The 18,458-nt window shown below is 47.0% G+C and overlaps 2 protein-coding genes across 2 annotated transcripts in view; both read right to left on the reverse strand.

The window, feature by feature from the left end:
- The window catches only part of RUFY3 (RUN and FYVE domain containing 3), a 57,853-nt gene extending 45,282 nt beyond the window's left edge, over positions 1-12,571 (reverse strand). The window contains 1 exon segment of the mRNA XM_037392335.1: positions 12,231-12,571. Within this exon segment, the coding sequence (XP_037248232.1) occupies positions 12,231-12,546 (316 nt within the window). The 5' untranslated portion in view covers positions 12,547-12,571.
- A 4,141-nt stretch (positions 12,572-16,712) lies between these two features.
- UTP3 (UTP3 small subunit processome component) lies at positions 16,713-18,435 on the reverse strand. The gene has a single exon (XM_037392367.1). It carries the CDS (start codon positions 18,393-18,395, stop codon positions 16,782-16,784), a length of 1,614 nt encoding a protein of 537 aa, XP_037248264.1. The 5' UTR covers positions 18,396-18,435; the 3' UTR covers positions 16,713-16,781.
- Between the last annotated feature and the right edge of the window lie 23 nt (positions 18,436-18,458).

Genomic DNA, 18,458 nt, shown 5'->3' on the forward strand with positions numbered 1-18,458 from the left:
TGGCAGGAAAGGAATTACTCCAAATTCACACCATTTCATCTTGGATGAGAATCTGTTTCGCAATGAAGTATATTACCTTTTGGCTTAAAAAGTAGCAGAACTGGGCTTGGTTTTACTAGGTAACATGACCACCACGGGAGGATGCCTTGTTTTTAACATCAGTAACACCGTGATTACCACTATACACATTACTAGCTCCCTCTCTACCTCTCCAGCTCCTATCACAAAATTGACCTCAAGTGAGATTATTCCAGAGAAGGCTACAGCAAACAGGCTCCCGAGAAAAGGGGCTGAGAGCCGGTCTGGCCTCAGAAATAATAAACACCAACTGCAGTTTCTGTGCCTCTGCTTGGGGAGCCCTTGGAGCACAGTCAGAAAGCACAGTAATCAGCCTCTAGCTTCCCCTCACATCCCAATCCTAAGATTGGCACCATTAAAACTCTTCTTCTGATGCCTCTCTCTCACTGGAATTAAAACACAGTGCTCCAGTGAGGGATATCAAACCGGAGCAGATTAAGAATCACTTACTTTAGCCTCCTCCTGTATGTTTAAACTGTCTTTCCTAAGTAATCTGTTTTGAAAAAGAAAAAAAAAAAAATCGCCAAAAAAAAGAGAAGTAATAAAATTAACCACTATCAACAAAGTACTTCCACTGGACTAGAAAAAAAAAGTATGAAAGTACTGCAACTTATTGTTTAGCGCAATTTGGTTTTCTCAGATATTTTACTTCTTTTTTGCCCTACCTTTGGTATAGCTACAAGGAAAAAAAAAAGCATCTTTACAAACAGCAAAGCTGAAATTCACACCATAGCAAATCGTACGAAGAAAAGCTTGAAGGTGTAAGGCCTGCAAGAAAACTCAGATGAAAAAGCTGGGAAGCCAGAAGAGAAGCTTAGGGACCACTAGTCTCCCATATAATTTAACAACTGAGTCATCATAGGGTGTTAGAAGAGAGCAGCCCAGCAGAACTGTACAGCAAAATTCTACAGACTAAAATCTTGTTTTCCCCTTCACATTTTAGACCTCCCCCATCCTGCAAGCTGTTCTGTTCTTGACCCTTTGCCTTCTCTTCTTACTTCCTCGCTGCCCAAAACTGCTCTCTTCCTCTTCTTGCTCTGACACCACGGGCTGGCTGGCAGTTCTGGGATGCAAGAACGGGTGCAGGCACCAACAGTGCAAGGCTTGGAGCACAGTTTCTGTTCATCCTCAGCACAAAGGGCGTACAGTGAGGAGGAGGAGGAGGAAGGCAGGATGGCTGCTTGTGGGCTGCAGGCATAGCAGATCACAGAGTGAAGAGAGGCCAGAGGTAAAAAACTCTTGGGAAGCAGCAAGAGCTTAGGGACAGCAACTGAAAGCTTCAAATCTTCAACAAGCTGTTGGATTCACTACTGCAATACGTTATTTTTTATGTGTCTTGATTTGTTAGGAAAAGAATGCAACCTTTTGTTATGCCTTTGGCAGCAACTCTAGAGCCTTTTTGGTTTTTTCCTCTTCTTCACAATCCCTACCTTTCTACATCAGTTTTATGGAGATATTACAGGACAGGACAGCCTCAGCTCCCAGGTCTCCTGCTTCTCCTCTCAGACAAGTACTTGGTGTCTACAAGCACCATCATCCTGTCCCCTCAAGCCGTGCATACACTGACGACACAGCAGCAGTGCTGATGCAGTAGCACTGGTTTGAACACCGGGGATAAAGCTGTGTCAGCTTTTCTATTATGAACACTTTTTCCTGACCTTACATCTCTGTTAAAAATATGACTTGGGTCCAAAACTGCACACACACACCTCCCACAAACAACCAGTCTTTGTGCCTCTCAACAAGCAACTTAAATTTATAAATGTATAAACATCTCCATAAAGGTCTCTATGATACAGCTCTCTTTTTTTATTCATTTTTGACGTACGAATTAAATAACATGGCAATGAAATGAGAAAACACTATTTTCTAACCTTTTCTGGTACTTGGAAGAGAGCGGTTGTAATTACAGCTTTAAAAACAAATTTTTTCCTAGTATTGGGGAAAGTTAGTCTAGTATTAGCTTTTGAATTCTTTACATAGGCAGGCAAGAGTGCAATCTGTACACTCTAAGGACAGATATTCAGCATATTTCAGAAAGGCAACCCAGAAAAGCTCTATTACAAACACTGGATTCATCCAAGCCCACCTACTCCAGAAGTTTGCTCAGAGCAAGAAGGTGGACAAAAGAAAGAAACATGCAAAAATAAGGATCTAAAGAACTGACGCCCACTGTGACTTAAAGGTTTTCTAGGCTATGCTATGAGAAGAGCCCTAGAAGGCTTACTGACTACAACACAGTAAGTCAACATGTAATAACTATTTATGAAAGAAAGAATGAATATATAAAAATCAACCCACCTACACTAGAACATCCTGTTAAAAAAACCCAAAACACCGAAATCCAAAACCAGACAAGTATGAGTGAGCGAGGTCTGAATAAGCCTGTGCCACATGCAAGAACATGGGAACTGGAAGACAGCTGATGTGCTGCACCCTTGGCTCACCCTGAACTCGCTACTCTGGTTCTGCTGTCCTGAGTCCACACCACCTCTCTGAAAACCCTGGGACACGCTTCAGAGGGAGCGCTAGTCTCTGCTTTTGAAAGCTCTGTCTAGTATCCCACTGTGCAATTAAGTAGTTGGCAAGCAAATCCAAACCCAAGGGCTGCTGAAAGCAGCCGTGAATGGAAATTTATTATTGCCTGGGAATTAATTTTAAAGCTCAAATCCTCAGCACAGTTTAAGTTGCCTCATCCAGCAAGACAACATTATACTAAGAGATTAACTGACTCAACAAGCCAGCATCAAACGGGTCAAGCGAGACTACTTGGTGGAGTCACACTTCAGTTGTTACTGGAAAGGGGTCAGAAGTGAAAAGACGGAGCCCCCTCGCTGTAAGTCTGAAAGATACTCGGCATGCACCAAGGCGCACTCAGGACCTGGCAGCGTTGGTGGCTATGGGAGCACTGGCTCCTGTGCCAAATTCCTGAAGGAATTCATCCCTCCTCCCACTTTTTTTACAGGCAGAGCAATGTGTGGGCATCCTCTTGTGGTTTTATCACTTGCAAAGCTTTCAATCTGCATTTTACATGACCTGGCATTAAACTGTTATGACCATCAACCCAAATCACACGTTCTTTTTCAAGAAGCAAGATGCGTTACACCTCCACTTTCCAGGCTTCCAAGCCATTACAAACAACAGCACGCTCCACAGAAGCGAGCCGGAAGACTTGTGATGGTATGATCACCTGACAAGCATAACCGTGTAATCACTTGGGGCTTTCCAAAAACTATCCACCGACTGTAGGCAGACGCACATCTGTGTTTTGCCAGTATACTCCATTTGTAAAAGCTGTCAGCTGACTAACAGAGCTATAAGCCCTGTTTTAAGAGCGAAATCATAATTAAATGTATCCCTGAGCACACATTGTGATTGTCTTCCTTCCTGAGACATACAAACCTGATCTTTCCAGATACATCTTAAAAAATAACAACAATTAAGCACAAATCTCTCTTCAAGGAGTGGAATACAAAAGATGCAACAAATTCTTACAGAAATCTGGAGCACCAATTTGGCTTTCTACTGTGTCAAATAGTGTCCAGGTTCTCCAGGCAGGACAAGAGCATCTCGTCCCGGAGACACCCCCTCCCAACTCGGGCAGCGGTTCTAACAATGCGATGGCTGCAGTGAACCCGAGGCAGAGAACCGGACCGTACCTTCGTGGGTAGGCTCTGGGTCGGGTGTCAGCGAGATGTCGTCCAGCTCGCGCAAGCAGAGCCATTCTCCATCCATCGACACTCGGAATTTGCAAAGATAGATGGTCTCCATGGCAGCCTGAGTGATCTTGTCTGTGGTGGGGGTTGGCATGTCGCTTTGAGGCGTCAGAGCAGACATGATGACTCAGCTGGTACAACAACAACGAGGGGGGGGAAAATAAGAACTAAGAAGAAAAGCTTTCTGAAGAAGAAAATAAGAAATACCTTGCTATTAAAGGACAGATATGCTCAGGATCACACAGACTGCTCTGGCCTTTTCATATATAAAGCAAGGTAAAAATGCTGCTCCTTCACGCTTGTCTCTTCCTCCCTCCTTTCCGCCAACTGTCGTCGTCTTCAGCTATGCTAGAGGCTATTGATCCTAAGCAACCAGAGAAAACCTGGCTTCTGCATCAAAGACAGGAGGGTGGGGGGGGGGGGGGGGGGGGGGGGGGGGGGAAGGTAAAAAGAAAATATAAAAAGAAGGGAAAAAAAAAAAAAAAGGCAGGAGAAGGAAAAAGAATGGCTTCCTCTGATGATTACCCAAGCAAAAACAAAGGAAGAATGTAGAGACAGATATCCAGGTTTGCTGAAATCGAACTGCTGGTGCCTTTCTTCCCAGATAAGCCAGGACAGCGAGTGCGGATAGGATTGGTTGTGCGCAGTAAGCAGGGTGTTGACCAAAATGGCTGACTAATGAACTGAACTGAAAATTCAGGCTCATGTGACCAGCTGCTCCAAGCGTAGGGCAAGCAATTCCCAGGATGCTTCCTAGTCGCTGCTGATGCAGGGACGGCAATTAGGCTCTCATCATCCACAGCACCTTCTCATCATGCTATGCCAGTCAATTTGCGAGCACGCATAACGCACCACGCACACTTCTCATCGGTCGCCCCCATACTACAAAGGAGCGCAGAACTAGCAGCCCGAAGAATACAAAGAGACATCTGTATTCCTTTCACGTGCCTGGATGTCACTACATAAATTAAATAAGTACCTTTGTTTTCACAGTAGGTTTGCAAGTCGCAGTTTGTGTTTTATTTGCTGTGCAACCTTCTCAAAGGGTACCTTTGAGCTACAATTTCCCACATACAAAAAAAAAAACCAAAACACCTTAGGATGGATTTACCAGGGAAACAATGAGGAAAGAAAAAAAAAAAAGATTTGGCTCTAAGCACTTCAGTGATTGAGGATTAAGCTCTTTTAGGAGGGCACGTGCACAGGGGAGAACAATGAGGGAGAACACCACAAACACACGCAGCTAGATGACTGAACCCTACGCTTTTAAAGCCTCATCTGAAAATCAGTACCGCTTAGGTGAGACTGATGAAGAAGTATGACCTCACAGCAGGCAGAGAAACAGTTTTTCTGTCTCCTAAGGATGACAGCACTGTGTCACCCTGTCCCTTCCCAGCTGGCTGAACCTCCTGCATGTCCCCAACCCACACAGCCCCAACTCCAGGAGACAAAAGGTCCCAGATCAACAGACACCCTTCTTATTCCTATTAACCTATTTAACCAGGGCACGGACACATCACCACCACCCACTTCAACTATGACATCAGGCAACAATAAGTTAGCTTAGATTATTTTTGCATGGCTCTGGTGTATTTGTGGAAAGCAGATGTGTAGGACCCATCTGAAATGGATGCCTAGCGTGTCCCGTCCCCCTCAAACCTGGAGAAGGCCGAGTGTTCACCAGAACAGTATATTGATAGGAACATATAAATGATTAATGGATGTGACCTTAATTATTCTCCATACTTTTTCTTCCCTAAAGAAATGCTCAAAAGGATGCGTGTCTATTTCTTAGGGATGTGAAATACTAAAACAGGTCACTTCATACAGAATCCAGCATGTCAATCCATAGAGCTTTGGGGAAAATAAGGTACCGATTATGTAAAAAACCCATACAACTAGAAAAAAGGGTTAAGAGCTGTTACTTCTAACAGGCAAGAGGAAGCAGTTGCTTTCAGTGAAAACTTCCTGCTTGGTGCATAACATTTTGACTCAGGAACAAACAGAGCCATGCAGTGTAGTGTTAAAGCGATGCAAAAGGGAATTATTTCGTAAACTGCAACACTTACTATTGTTCCTTCTCCCTAAGAGAGAATGAGGTTTATAAACCATGCTGACAGCATTTTAACTCATACGATGTTTATGCATCCTTTCATCAGTGACAACCTCTAGTTTTAGTATTCACATTGCACCACTCTTAAAACCAGTGAAAGCTGCCATATACAAGCAGCTACAGAACAGCTGTTCACTCTTGCTAACATTTTGAAAGGGTACAAACAAACATCAAATAATCAAAACAAACCCTTTAGAATCACCAATGTACCATAAGCTATTGTGCAAGCTAGTATCCAACCCATCAGTTTAATTTTGTTGTTTTGAAACAGTTAGAAACACAAACAGCACTAGGCGTAACCCTGCAGCTCGCATCTCACAAAATGGGTCTTCACCGGAACTCAGCACTGGCAGGTGACCCACACACCAGGATCACAGTGGAGGTGTGTTAAAAACAATTAAGTAACTGTTTAACTCACACTGGTTTTTCATGCCATTTGCTTCTTCTTAACACAAAGAAAGAAAAGAAGCCAGTCTGCCCCTTCCAGCTCAGCTGGTTTTCAGGCTCCTTTATGCAGTGTCCCTGCTGCAAATACTCCATAGGGATATTCAAAGTGCTGAAAAAATGTATTTTTCAGCTTTAATTTCATTTATTAGTATGTTTTGCCCAAAACAAAGCTTTGGACACAACATACAACCTAACATTTTGAACAATTGTCACCTTAAAAGAAACAAAGCTACTTCACTGCTGTAAAACTGTACCTTTCACTCCTCTAAGAAACAAAAACGATATGAAGTATGCATATGCTCAGAACCTCTGATGAGTTGTATTTGATTTTGTTTTTTTTAAAACAACAATGACAAGTTCAGAACTTACTTATCAAGCTGATTTGCTTTTTCTTGCGGCATTTTGATATGGGTATTTGAACCTCTTCAACTGCCCAGAGGATGCTGTAATCTCCAGATTCCCGTACTTGGCTGAATTTACACCTACAGTATAAAATTCGAGAACTTGCCTTCCCAATGCAGCTTTCAGGGTAAGCTAAGGCAAATAGCAAAACTGTAACAAAAGCAGGTAATGTCCATATGTCAGCTACAGCACCATGGGAAAACAGAAACTCTACTCAGAAAAGGAAAACAAACAAAAAAACAAAACAACCCCCCAAACAGGAACTATATCCTGCCACTTACTGACCTGTGAGCCTTTTATCACCACCTGGAAAACAAAAGACAAACCCTCCCCTACTCCACTCTGTGCCTCAAAATTACAAAGCATCTTATAAAGAAACAAAAGAAAGGTATTAAATATTTCTATTTCTTAAAGCCAAGCCTTCGATAAAACTACCACGCAACTCAAGGTCAACTGGTAACAGCCCATCAGTGTTCAATGAGCGGTCAATGGACAAAAGAAAACCAAGGGCAGGTATAAATGAAGAAATTACTCACAAAGAACCACTTTCTCAATCTCAAACAAGTCAGACAGCCTTGACCAGTCTTACGAAACCCTCATATTAGCCACACTTTGGCAAAAGCAGATGGAGGCTTTAGCTAGATTACAAAACAAGGCAGTTTTCTGCAAAAAATGTTTTCAAGAGAAAAGAATTAGAAGTCAACTATGTTGGAATTTTAGGGTGAAGCACCTGAAAGCAAAGCACTCCATCAGCCACTGGTATTTGAAAGCTCAACTGTACTGGAAAGTATTTTTAGTTTCAAAAGCTGAATTAATTAGAATATCTAAGCAATAAAACCCCAAACAAATTCTCAAACAATTTTTTAGACTCCACAGGGCACCTTTGGGCATACTTTTACTTCCAGTGCCAACAAGCTTGGCCTGCGAGCAATGCTGAGTTCCAGTCATTAGGAGAAAACTTTCCCCAATCACTGTGTAGAGATGCAAAGCAGCTGTACTGCACAATGGCAGTGTTAACAGATGAGATTACAGCTTCAGGTGTCTGTGCTGCTTCTGGTTATTTAAAATCATAGGAGACCACAGAACCATTAAAAAAACCCCATCAATACTATATGAATGGGAACCACTGCCGAAGGAAACGGTCCAACGGCAACAGTTCAGATGCAACACTGAGCTCCGAGACAGCTGCTGGGAGTGTCTGAGAGAGACTACAATGCCAGGATCCACGCAAACAGGATTAAAATTATGAAGAAACACAAGTCCTTATGTGGAAGGCAAGCATGAATCACCAGCAGGTTCTTGCAAGTTTTTCTAAAGCTTGTACCCTGTTTGCCATTGCTCGATCAGGTGAGGCAGCCTGACAGTCTGGTCCAGTAAGGCAGCTGCCACATTTCTAAGCAAAACAATTCTGATCTTCCTATTTTCTGCCCATGCTCTTGACTGACACATGAAAACCTCCTACTAGCAGACCTGTGAACATGACTTTTGCTCTCATGCCCCCTCTTTCCTTCACTTTGGCTTCAACTCTGCATCAACATGACATCCACCTACCCATTAGTCCTCTCAACAGCTGTACCGGTTGCAACGACTACAAAAACACCATCAGGGCTACACCTGGTTCAAGAGCCAACAGTGCTGCTATTCCACAAAGCAAAGCACACACTTGCACTCTTCCAATAGCCTCTCTCCAGGCAATCACTTACGTGGAACGTAATCTAAAAAGATAAAATTAGTAACAAAGCATCTGCGTTGCAAAACCTGTTTCTGACTCTTCTGCCAGCACAGATACGTACATTACCTCAAATAACGGTGGAACTTTGAACCCTGCATGCTAAAAACATGAATGGCCAAAAGAAAGTTTAACAACCCCAAAAACCAGTGACACAATTTCTTAATTCCTCGAATAAGCAACCAACTGTTTTTTGTCTACCCACTGTGAAATACAGAGATATTATTTAAGGATTCAAGTAACTCCTGTAATTGAGGGTACAGTTAAGACACAGGAAGGAAAAGTCTACTTGAAGTATCATGATGTCTGGTAGGCTTTCAGTGGGAGCAAGAAATGGTTTGGGGTGGGGATTTTTTGTTCATTTGGGATTTGTTTTGTTGTGTTTCTTTTTTAAGACAGCATAATCAAGTTGCTTTTACTGTATTTAAAAAGTATTCTAAGGTTTTATTGCAGCTCAGCATGTTTAAGTAAATCTTGTTCCTTGTCTGTCTGGAATTATCTGTATCAAAAAAGCAGGTCCTGCTGGCATGCCAAGCTTTTGCTTCCTTGATTGCCTTTCATTAGCAGTTCTCGCCTTCACCTGATATTTAGAATCATCTCATCTCTCTTACCTCATAAAAAAAGACATCTTGGGTAAGATGGAGAAAGATTAGTTGGAGGGGGAAAAAACATATCCAAGACAAAATCTGGAGAGAAAATATATAATAGAGACACACTGTTATGATTTCATTCTTTCTTACCATGTATTTATTCTTCATTTACCTTCAGTGCTGGACATCAGGTCAACAGCACTACTGGGCTTGCACCACTGCCCTGCTAACACAAGCATTGCGCCTCCACTTGGGTGCAAATGACCCTTAGGTTGACTTCTACAGCTGGAAGCAATGGCTACAACACCGAATGCCATCAAGTCACTGCTCTCCAGGAAAACCCTAACACAGAGCTATGAAGGCTGTCCTCAGTTCACAAACAGCCAATATACTTTTCCAGATTTTCAAATATAAAATCGAACAGCAGTAGTACATGGCCCTTCAATCCTGTGGCGAGACCTTGAGAGACAGCATGGTTTAATGACTGTGTCATAACAGGGAAAAAAAAAAAAAAGATTACTTTAAATAAACCTCTAAAATATTCTGAAATATTGACTTCAGTATATTGGTCACTAACTCTGCTGTAACACATAAAAGTCAATACAGAGTAATTATTTTCCTTACTAGTCATGGAAATGACAGCCTTCAGGCACTGAAGGGAGGAACTCATGATCCAGCAGGAAACACTCACTTGTATCACCTCTTTCAGTTTACAGCTACATAGAGAGGGATTAGTATTCACAGAGTGCATCACTTTTTTTTTCCTAATAGAAGCACAAGATGCAAAAATAGCCTTTTTCACACTCCTCGGTTGATCTTAACTCTAAAAATAACTGCAGCACTGAAGAATCAAGGGAAGCAGACATGAACAATCACTTCAGGTACAGAACAAGGAGAAGCAGATCAAGAATTGCCAATGCTGAGCTGTTACACGTTATGGCAACCTGAATTCGCGACACTTGAGAAGAGCTCGTGAAACTGGGCTTCGCAGGCCATGATACCAGCACAGACAGGACAATCTTCATAACCCAGACCGCAACTAACACCACTGCATCTCAATGCTGTGCAGAGAAACTCATTTGGAGGAGATGCAAGAAGTGACGTCCCCTCCGAGGCCACATACTCTACAGGTAGCCAGGATGAAGTTCAGCATTGAAGCACACATCATCCTTTCAGCTCCAGAGTAAAGTTTTACCTATTGCTTTAACAACAACCTCAAAGCAGCAAGTGAACAGGCAAGACTTTGCAGCTGAATCCACTGCTCCTGCTGCTCAACGATGAACAAACAAAAGCTGCTTTTAAGTTCCCTGTGAACTGGGAAAAAAAAACACAACTAAGGAAAAATAATAAATAAAAGAGGGACGATGAAAAAAATCGATTTACAGACTCTGCCACAGGAGAAAGTCCAAGACACCATGTAAATAGATTACGATTCCTGTTTACTTCAGACACTGCTATTGCTGCATCAGTCACTTACTGAGCAGGCTTTGACACACGATATTGCACAGGCAGCTATTACCTCTGAGACTGAAAAGAACAAGGGAACTTTTAGATGCATTTTATGAGGCTTTTTCACAAAGCTTACATGAACAGCCACTGCAGAGTATAAGGCTAACATGAGCATCGCTCAACCAATGAGTTTTTACACAAATGAACCTGTGAATAAACGTGCTCACCTCAACGCCTCCGTTCCGCCACATCTACGCAGAAGCCTTCTTACAATGAAGCTTGAACAGCAAAAACACGATGGCTAAGATTAAATATTTTTCTTAAAGTCTCCTTTTCTATCAAAAATGGCTCAGTCCCTTGCACACCCATCACAGGACTACAGCAGGAAAAGACATCCTGATTGCGGGGGGCGTGGGGGATGTGGGAAGCGGTAAAAATTAAGGGTTTGACTGGAAGCTATTAGCTTAAACAACAACTCACCAGGGAGGGAGTTTTGGACTGTGGACAAAAGTCTGCAGACAGCCCTTCACAGACCTCAAACCAAAGTTAGGTCATTGCACCTCCTCTCAGCATTACAGAAATCAAATTCTTACCTCACTGTTTATAGCTCTGCTGAGTAATGGCTTAAAGAAAGTACATTAGCTTCAAAAGGAGGGGAAAGGCACACACAAAAAAAGATACCCACCCAAATATAATCAGCTGCTGTGTGAGTGAATGCTAACCTGGGATGTAAGCAGGAGACAAGGCAAAGGTGCAAAGCTTGGTCACCCATACCCTGGCCCAAGCCAAAAGACGAAGCTACGGGCTTATTTTCAAAGATGGGTGGATGGAAAAGGGAAGACCTCTTCCACAGACACCCACACACATACTTTTTGTTTTTAAAACGCACGCAACAACTACTTGGCGGCACTCCAGCTTACCCAAACACACCACATGAACGTTACCAAGACTCTTACAGAGCAGAAAACCCCTTCCCAGCCCACATGCCCCACACGAGCACACACGTAACAGCGCGCCCAGCCTCGCCCAGCACCAGCCCTGGCGCTCCGCAGCAGCCCCAGCCCGGACCGCGTGCCCAGCCAAGGGGAGCTCGTGGCATTTCAACGGGCAGCGCAAATCCTTCCCGGAGGAAAGGGTGCAGAAAGCAGAGCAGCCTCCAAGGCGGATTCTGCCGAGCTGGTGGTGAGGGCTGCTCGTATCCCAGCTGCTGCCCTAAAGAACGCGCAGGTGTGGTGCTTGGGGCCGTGGTTAGCGGTGGGCCCGGCAGCGCTGGGTCAGCGGCTGGGCTCAAAGGTCTTTCCCAACCGAAACGGTGCCGTGATGCCCGCCAGAACACTCGCAGCCGCTGCCCTGCGGCCGTGCTCCCTCAGGGCAGCGGCCAGGCCCTACGGGCCCCCTCCGCCGCAGCCCTGCCGGGCCAGGGGGAGCTCCCCGGGGCCACCCCACCTCCAGGAGCCCGGGGCGTACCGCAGCCGATGCCAGCTCATCCCTGCGGAGAGCCGCTCACCCACCGGCTGCCTCCACCAGGGCACCGCTCGCCGCCCCCCGGGGCGGGAACCCGCCGCCTCAGGGCCCTGCCACGGCACCTCCCGCCCCCGCCGCCCCCGCCCAGGGGCGCGCCGGGAGGCCCCGAGCCGCCCCGCTCTGCCCCGGCCCGGCGGGAGGCTCCCGGCCGCCGCCCGGGGAGGGGCCCCGCGGCTACTCACGGCTGTCGGTGCCGCCGGCTCCGTCCGGCCCCGGGTAGCTCAGCAGCAGCACGGGCAGGGCGGCCCCGCCGCGGGGCGCCGGAGGTCTCCACACGCCGGACGGCGCGGCGGCGCCTCCATGGCCGGGGTAGAGCAGAAAGAAAGGCGGTGAGGCGGGGGGCGCCTCGTCGTCCTCCTCCTCCTCCTCTGCCGCCGCCGCCGCCTCCTCCCCGGGCTCGGCCCGCCGCTCCATGGCGGGGGGCAGCTCCGAGCCGGCCCCGTCCCGGGAACTTTCGGCCAGCGGCGACAGAAGCGGCCCCTGCTCCGCCTCCGCCATCGCCGCCCCGGGCCGCTGGGCCCCGCCCCGGCCGGGAAGCAGGGCCGCGGCCGGCCTCCGCCCGCCCCCCGCCGCCGCAGGCGGGCAGCAGGGGGGAAGCCGGGTGCTGCTCCGCGGGCCGGGCCGCGCTCCCAAGGCAGTAGGCCCTGCTCCCCTGCCGGGGGCCGGATCGCGGGGGGCTGACTGGGATCGGGTGACCCAGCTCCGGTCGGTGCCGGCGCTCCGAGCACTGTGCGGAGGCCCTTGTTTCCACACCTCTTCTGAGAGGATTTTGTTGGGTCCCGTGCCCTCCCAGCCTCCTACCCTTAATTCTTTGTCAGAGCTGCCAATTCCTCTCTCACACTTGAAATAAAAGCAAGCCAAAGGCAAGCCAAGCTCACCTGTGAGCTGCGAGCTTCCCAGCCGGGCCGCGGGGAACAGCTCCAAGCCCCTGTCCCATCGCACCTGTTCGATGGCCTCTCCCCGTGCCAGGCCAGGGAGAAGCAGGCAGCAGCGCCGCTCGTGTGGGGGAACACAGATTTTAATCTGAAGGAACCACCCTTGTCACAAACGGCACAAGGAGTAAGTCCAGCTCCTGTGTGCTTTGTTACCCATGAAGCAGAGCCGTTACACCATCTCCCACCTCCCCCCCCTCGCTTTCCCAAGGGTGAGATCCCACAAGCAGCAATGTTTTCAGATCCTCTGACAGGAGGTGACAAGGTCCACCTGTATTCCTTACTATTAAAACCACCCAACAGTCCATACCCCTGGTGATTTCACTTTGGAGATCATCTTCCTGAAGACGCAAAGACTTCTCGTGAAGGCAGGGCAATTACCATGGACTGTCACGTTGTCAGCAGGCAGGGAGAAAGAACACGTCTGCCCGTTCTTAAAGGCCACCTTGCACCCAGCACACTTCAGCCGAAATGTGTTGGTTCTTTCTTTTTAGATGTCACGTAAAAACTGCCAAAGCAAAGCTGTGATCAGCCCGCTGATTTCTGGAGACTGCTTTTTCCACCGCTGTCCCAAGTCATGCGACATGTTGCAGCTAATTTAACAGATGCTTTAATTCATTTTACAAATCTCAAAGCTGACTGATTTTCTATTTGCCGGTGCTAGCAAGAGTAAAACAAGGTACAGACTGCTGCTGATCAAGTATTACGGAAGACAGCTAGGAAAGCCTTGACAAAATTTAAGGCAGCAGCAGATGTATTTCCACGTGAGTTACTCAATACATTTTCCTTACCCCGTATAAATAGAAATTGCAGGCCGTGATGCAGAAAGCATTGTCCACCTCTGCCACAGTACTTTTTCTGCCCAAGTTTCCAAAGCCAAGCCAGGCTTACTCTTTACCACTCACCAAGGATTACATTTTCCAGGTGTAGGAAGACAACAGAGCAGCTCATACCTCTCATTAGAGCTTTCTACATACTGCCTATGTGCTTTTTAAACATGAATCATTTACATGCAAGTCCAGCCAGGACTCTCTCTCCAATTACCATGCTCCACATGAGCAGGTGGAAAGGACACAGAGGCCGGTAGCTCCATGGCTGTGCAGGGTGACTGAGGTCAGGCATAGCTGTTGCCTGAGCATGTAAGCCCTAACCTGCGTTACGTGCCACCGAAGCAGACCCCACCGCCAGTCTTTCCCAAGCAGGGTAGCCAGTGCTTGCTAAGCAGGGGCCTGCTGAGGACAAGTGCCATCCCATGGCTGAAGCACATCGCTTGGCAGTGTCAGCACCTCCTCCAGAAACACCACTGGAAGAAGGAAAAAACCCAAACAGCGTGTTAGCTGTGACTTTGCTCCACTTCTCACTTATTTTCCTGACCATCACCTGTAGTCCTTCCCCTAGTCCATTTTCACCGGGATCTTCAAAAGCTGTTTACGGCCAGGGATTTCACTTCAGCACAACACACCCCACTAAGAAGTATTTCTTCAAGGAACATGAGTGTGTCCCCTCCCATGGCATTAATAATCACAGCCTTCCCATGATCACTCATACATAAAACCATATGGGAATGAACTATTTATGGCTTTGTCCAATCTCTGAACTAACCAACTGAACATAATGCCGTGTTTAATCTTCATTAAAACCAGTTGGCGCAGCGTTCTGGGGAGATGTGCCGTGCCATCTGCTGGCTGCCTGCACTGGGCGTGCTGATATGCAGCATTCCCTCTTGCCTTCGACCTTAATCCCAATGTTTCTGGGGAGCATGCCTGTAACAGCACACTAATTTATTATTTCTCTTAATTATATGAAAGTTGCCAGAATTCTGCTTGCCAGCTGCCTTAAAGGTTTTCAAGGCAATGCAGAGCCACCTTGGATACTTACAGGTTGCCTGCAGATCTATGAAAGATCATCAGTCCATTTTTGCACAAAGTGTGAAACGTGCATGAACAGGTGCTGTAGTAATGGGATCAGTTAGCATCTCTGCAGGATATTTTTCACATCCCATGTGATGTCTGTGACACACCACCATTTCTCCTCTGAAAAAGCACCTAAGCATAGGCAAAGGAGACACCTCTATCCCCACAGCTAACAGGCTGCACATCACCCAAAGCCTGATATCAGGGTACAGAGAGCACTGCTCCGATAAGACATGTTCAGTGATTTCTGCAAGCAAGCCTCACTTTTGCCCTGCAACCCAGGCCATTTCATGGAAGGGATCAACTCCCAACACTTTGTAGCCTGTTTCTGTGAAGCAATTTATTAATTTTTTTAAGTGCAGCATTTAACTGCTGTTTGGCCTCTTAGCAGCAGGAGGCAAACAAACGCAGGGCCATTTATGTCAGAAGAACTTGTCATATAACTATTTTATCCGTTACCTATTGTACCAGAATCCCCTCCAAAATCACCATGCCTATAGCTCTGCATCCCATGGATCTGCGACACAGGATGACAAAAAGCCTGCTTACTTCCATTCCCATCTGCCCAGCTTAAGTTTACTGTTTTTCTACCTCTCCCTTTTACAATCAGCTTTGCAAATTAACAAAATATTCTCCAGCCAGCAATTAACAGCATGTTCCTGGCAGAAACAGGCCTAGGCTATAAAGTTTTACATCAAAACCTACAGAAGCACATTTCACTTGCAGAAAACACACGTCTGAAGTACAGTGTCTAGCCTGCCACAGGTATGAGAACACAGCCCCCTCGGGTCCCCCCCCCCCCCCCGACTATCACACACACACCCCCACTGCCCAAAACAAAACAACCCCGCAACGAACCCCCTAGATGCACAGTGACTCCATAACATGAAACAGCATTTATGCACAAGGCAATTATTCCCCTTCAGTGATTTCACATGGGAAACAGACCATGGTACCTTTCAGATGCTCCTGGTACACAAATAAAAGCACAGGCTCCCTGAAACCTGTCCCAGACACAAGTGCAGGTCTTACCTGAGACACTGTTTCTTAAACTTTTAAGAAAAATTAATCTGTCATTCCTCTTTTACACCTGAAATGCAGGCCACTCACAGTCAGCTCCTAGCAAAAAACTTCAGTGTGGGGTTAAATGCATTTTCACTGCAGAAGGCATGGCAGTAATCAAAACATTTTTAATTTTTACCCTCAAAATGAAGATGTTACGTCTTACCCATTTGTCTTGTATCAATGCTACGTTAGACCTGTAACAGCAGACATTTAACACATTTATCATAGATGAAGTTAATGTATTTATCACAGATAGCTATGAACTCCAGAAAAGTCCTTGTTTTGCTTCTTACTGATTTCAGAAGGAAGGTAAATGCTATCTCAGGCCACAGGGGACAGCTTTCAGTAACAGCTTTCTGCTTAGTTACATAATTAAAAAGATTTAAGAGAGCCTAAAAATCATAACCACGTGTATCTCGTTCTGCAGCTCCACACAGAAAATGGAAGGACCAGAACAAGACAGTTAAAAAGACTGCAGCGGCAGGGGCACAGAACACATTTCTCAACCCATCCTCAGGAGGTCCCTCCATCCCATCCTGTCCCATTTCATGCCCTTCGCTTGACACATCCCTCACAGCCTCTCAAAGCCAGTATTTACAGCATGGAAAGATGACAACATTGCAACAGAGGAAAACACCTTAAGGCACAGGCCTGGTGAGGAAAAAGCCCTGTGCTACTTTTAGAGGTGGCACGTTCTGAAAAAACACCCAAATGCCATGACCCCCCATTATTCGTAAGAATAAAACTCACAATATCGTTTATAAAATTTTTATTGAATTCAGTAGTGCTACTGGCAGCTATCAGAAATGTAGAAAAATAAGTATCACTGAAGCTTCCTGCTTTTCTTAACTCCCGCACGAATACCGGATGGCTCCCCAGCATATCTGTGCAATTCCCTCCGAACTTCACGGACCTGGCCCTTGCGGCGAATCTTAGCTCGACGAAATTTCTCCCGATGCTTGACCCTGGGGTTGCGATCGATCTTTCTCCTTCTGGGCGTGAGGCCTTTGTTCTTGATCATCTGATAGGTCACACCCCTCTTGCTATTTGGATCCTCTCCTTCCAACACCCCTTCTTCAAGCGTGTCTTGGTCTTCGGTTCTCTTCCTCTTAAATTTCAACTTCTCCTCCATCATCTTATAGTATTTTAGGGCAGCCTCTTCATCCAGGTCCGACTCATCTGACCGTCCATCAGCAACATCGCGACCATTAGCAAGAGCGGGTCCACGTTTTGATTTGGTTTTCTTAACATCCAGTGGGAGAAACACTGCAAACTTCTTCTCCTTCCGTAATTTACCTTCCTTCTTATCATAGTAGTTTTTCAAAAGCATCCGAACTTGCGAGGATAACTTTTCATCTATAACAGCTAGGTCATTAATTATATTTCTATAAGCAACCAGCCGTTCGATAACGGGGTGACTATGAACCGGCATCCTCTTTGACTTCAAAACCAAATAGAAACTGATATGGGCACAGTAGTTCAAGTAGAGGTGATACTTGGTCTGTAAATAGCGGCTGCCCTTCCCTTGCGGGATAGTGCCGTTCTTGACCATTTGCAGCAGTGGGTGCAGTTCATCCTTGAGCTCCATTAGCTTGACTTCAAAGTCCTCAATCAGCTGCAGGAGCTCAGGGGACTCCTGCTTCAGTAGCTTCAGCTGCTCCTTCTTGGGAAGGGCCTGCAAATCCTTGTCAATCTTTTGCCCCTCGCTATCACGGGTTTTCTGCTGCTTGGCCAGATAGCCCTGGATCATGTCCAGCCCATAGTCATCTTCCCCCAAGTCCTGCACCAACCGTCTCTGGATAACTTGAGCCTCCTGCTCCTCTTCCTCCTCCTCGGCATCGACTTCTTGCTGGCTACGCTTGCCCTTGGCCTGGGCATCGCTCCCATAGTCCGTGTCGTAGTAGAGCTGCTTGCGTTGGCCCCAGGAGAGCTCATGGGGGAGCTTGGTGTCCTGACGGTGCTCCTCCAAATCGCTTTCCATGGACAGCTCCCCATCTTCATCTTCTACCTCATTTTCCTCCTCCTCTTCACCTTCTCCATCCTCCTCCTCCTCCTCTTCTCCATCCTCATCCTCCGCACCCTCCTCACCTCCATCCTTTTCTGCACTATGGTCCACATAAAGATCCAGCCCCTGCCCTTCCTCCTCCTCTCCTTCGTTGTCTTCCTTACCGTCTCCATCCTCCTCGCTGTCCTCCTCGGGCAGCTGCAACCCCAGCACTTCCTCCTCCTCCTCCTCCTCTTCGCTGCCCCCGGCCTCCTCCCCGCTCTCCAGGGCCGCCATCACCGCCCGGAACTGCGCCTCATGGAAGTCCTCCACCTCATCCGCCAGCGCCTCGGGGCCCGCCGGCCCGCCGGCCGCCTCAGCCTCCCCGCCATCCTCATCCTCCTCCTGCGGGCCGGGCGGCGGCCGCAGCACGGTGCCGCGCCGGGTCCTCATGGCTCCCCTCCGCCGGCGCCGCGCCTGCGCTTCCGCTTCCGCCGCTGCGCGCTTCCGCTTCCC

This window comes from Falco rusticolus, chromosome 1 (genome assembly GCF_015220075.1).
Source record: "Falco rusticolus isolate bFalRus1 chromosome 1, bFalRus1.pri, whole genome shotgun sequence".
In the NCBI taxonomy this organism is placed as follows: domain Eukaryota; kingdom Metazoa; phylum Chordata; class Aves; order Falconiformes; family Falconidae; genus Falco; species Falco rusticolus.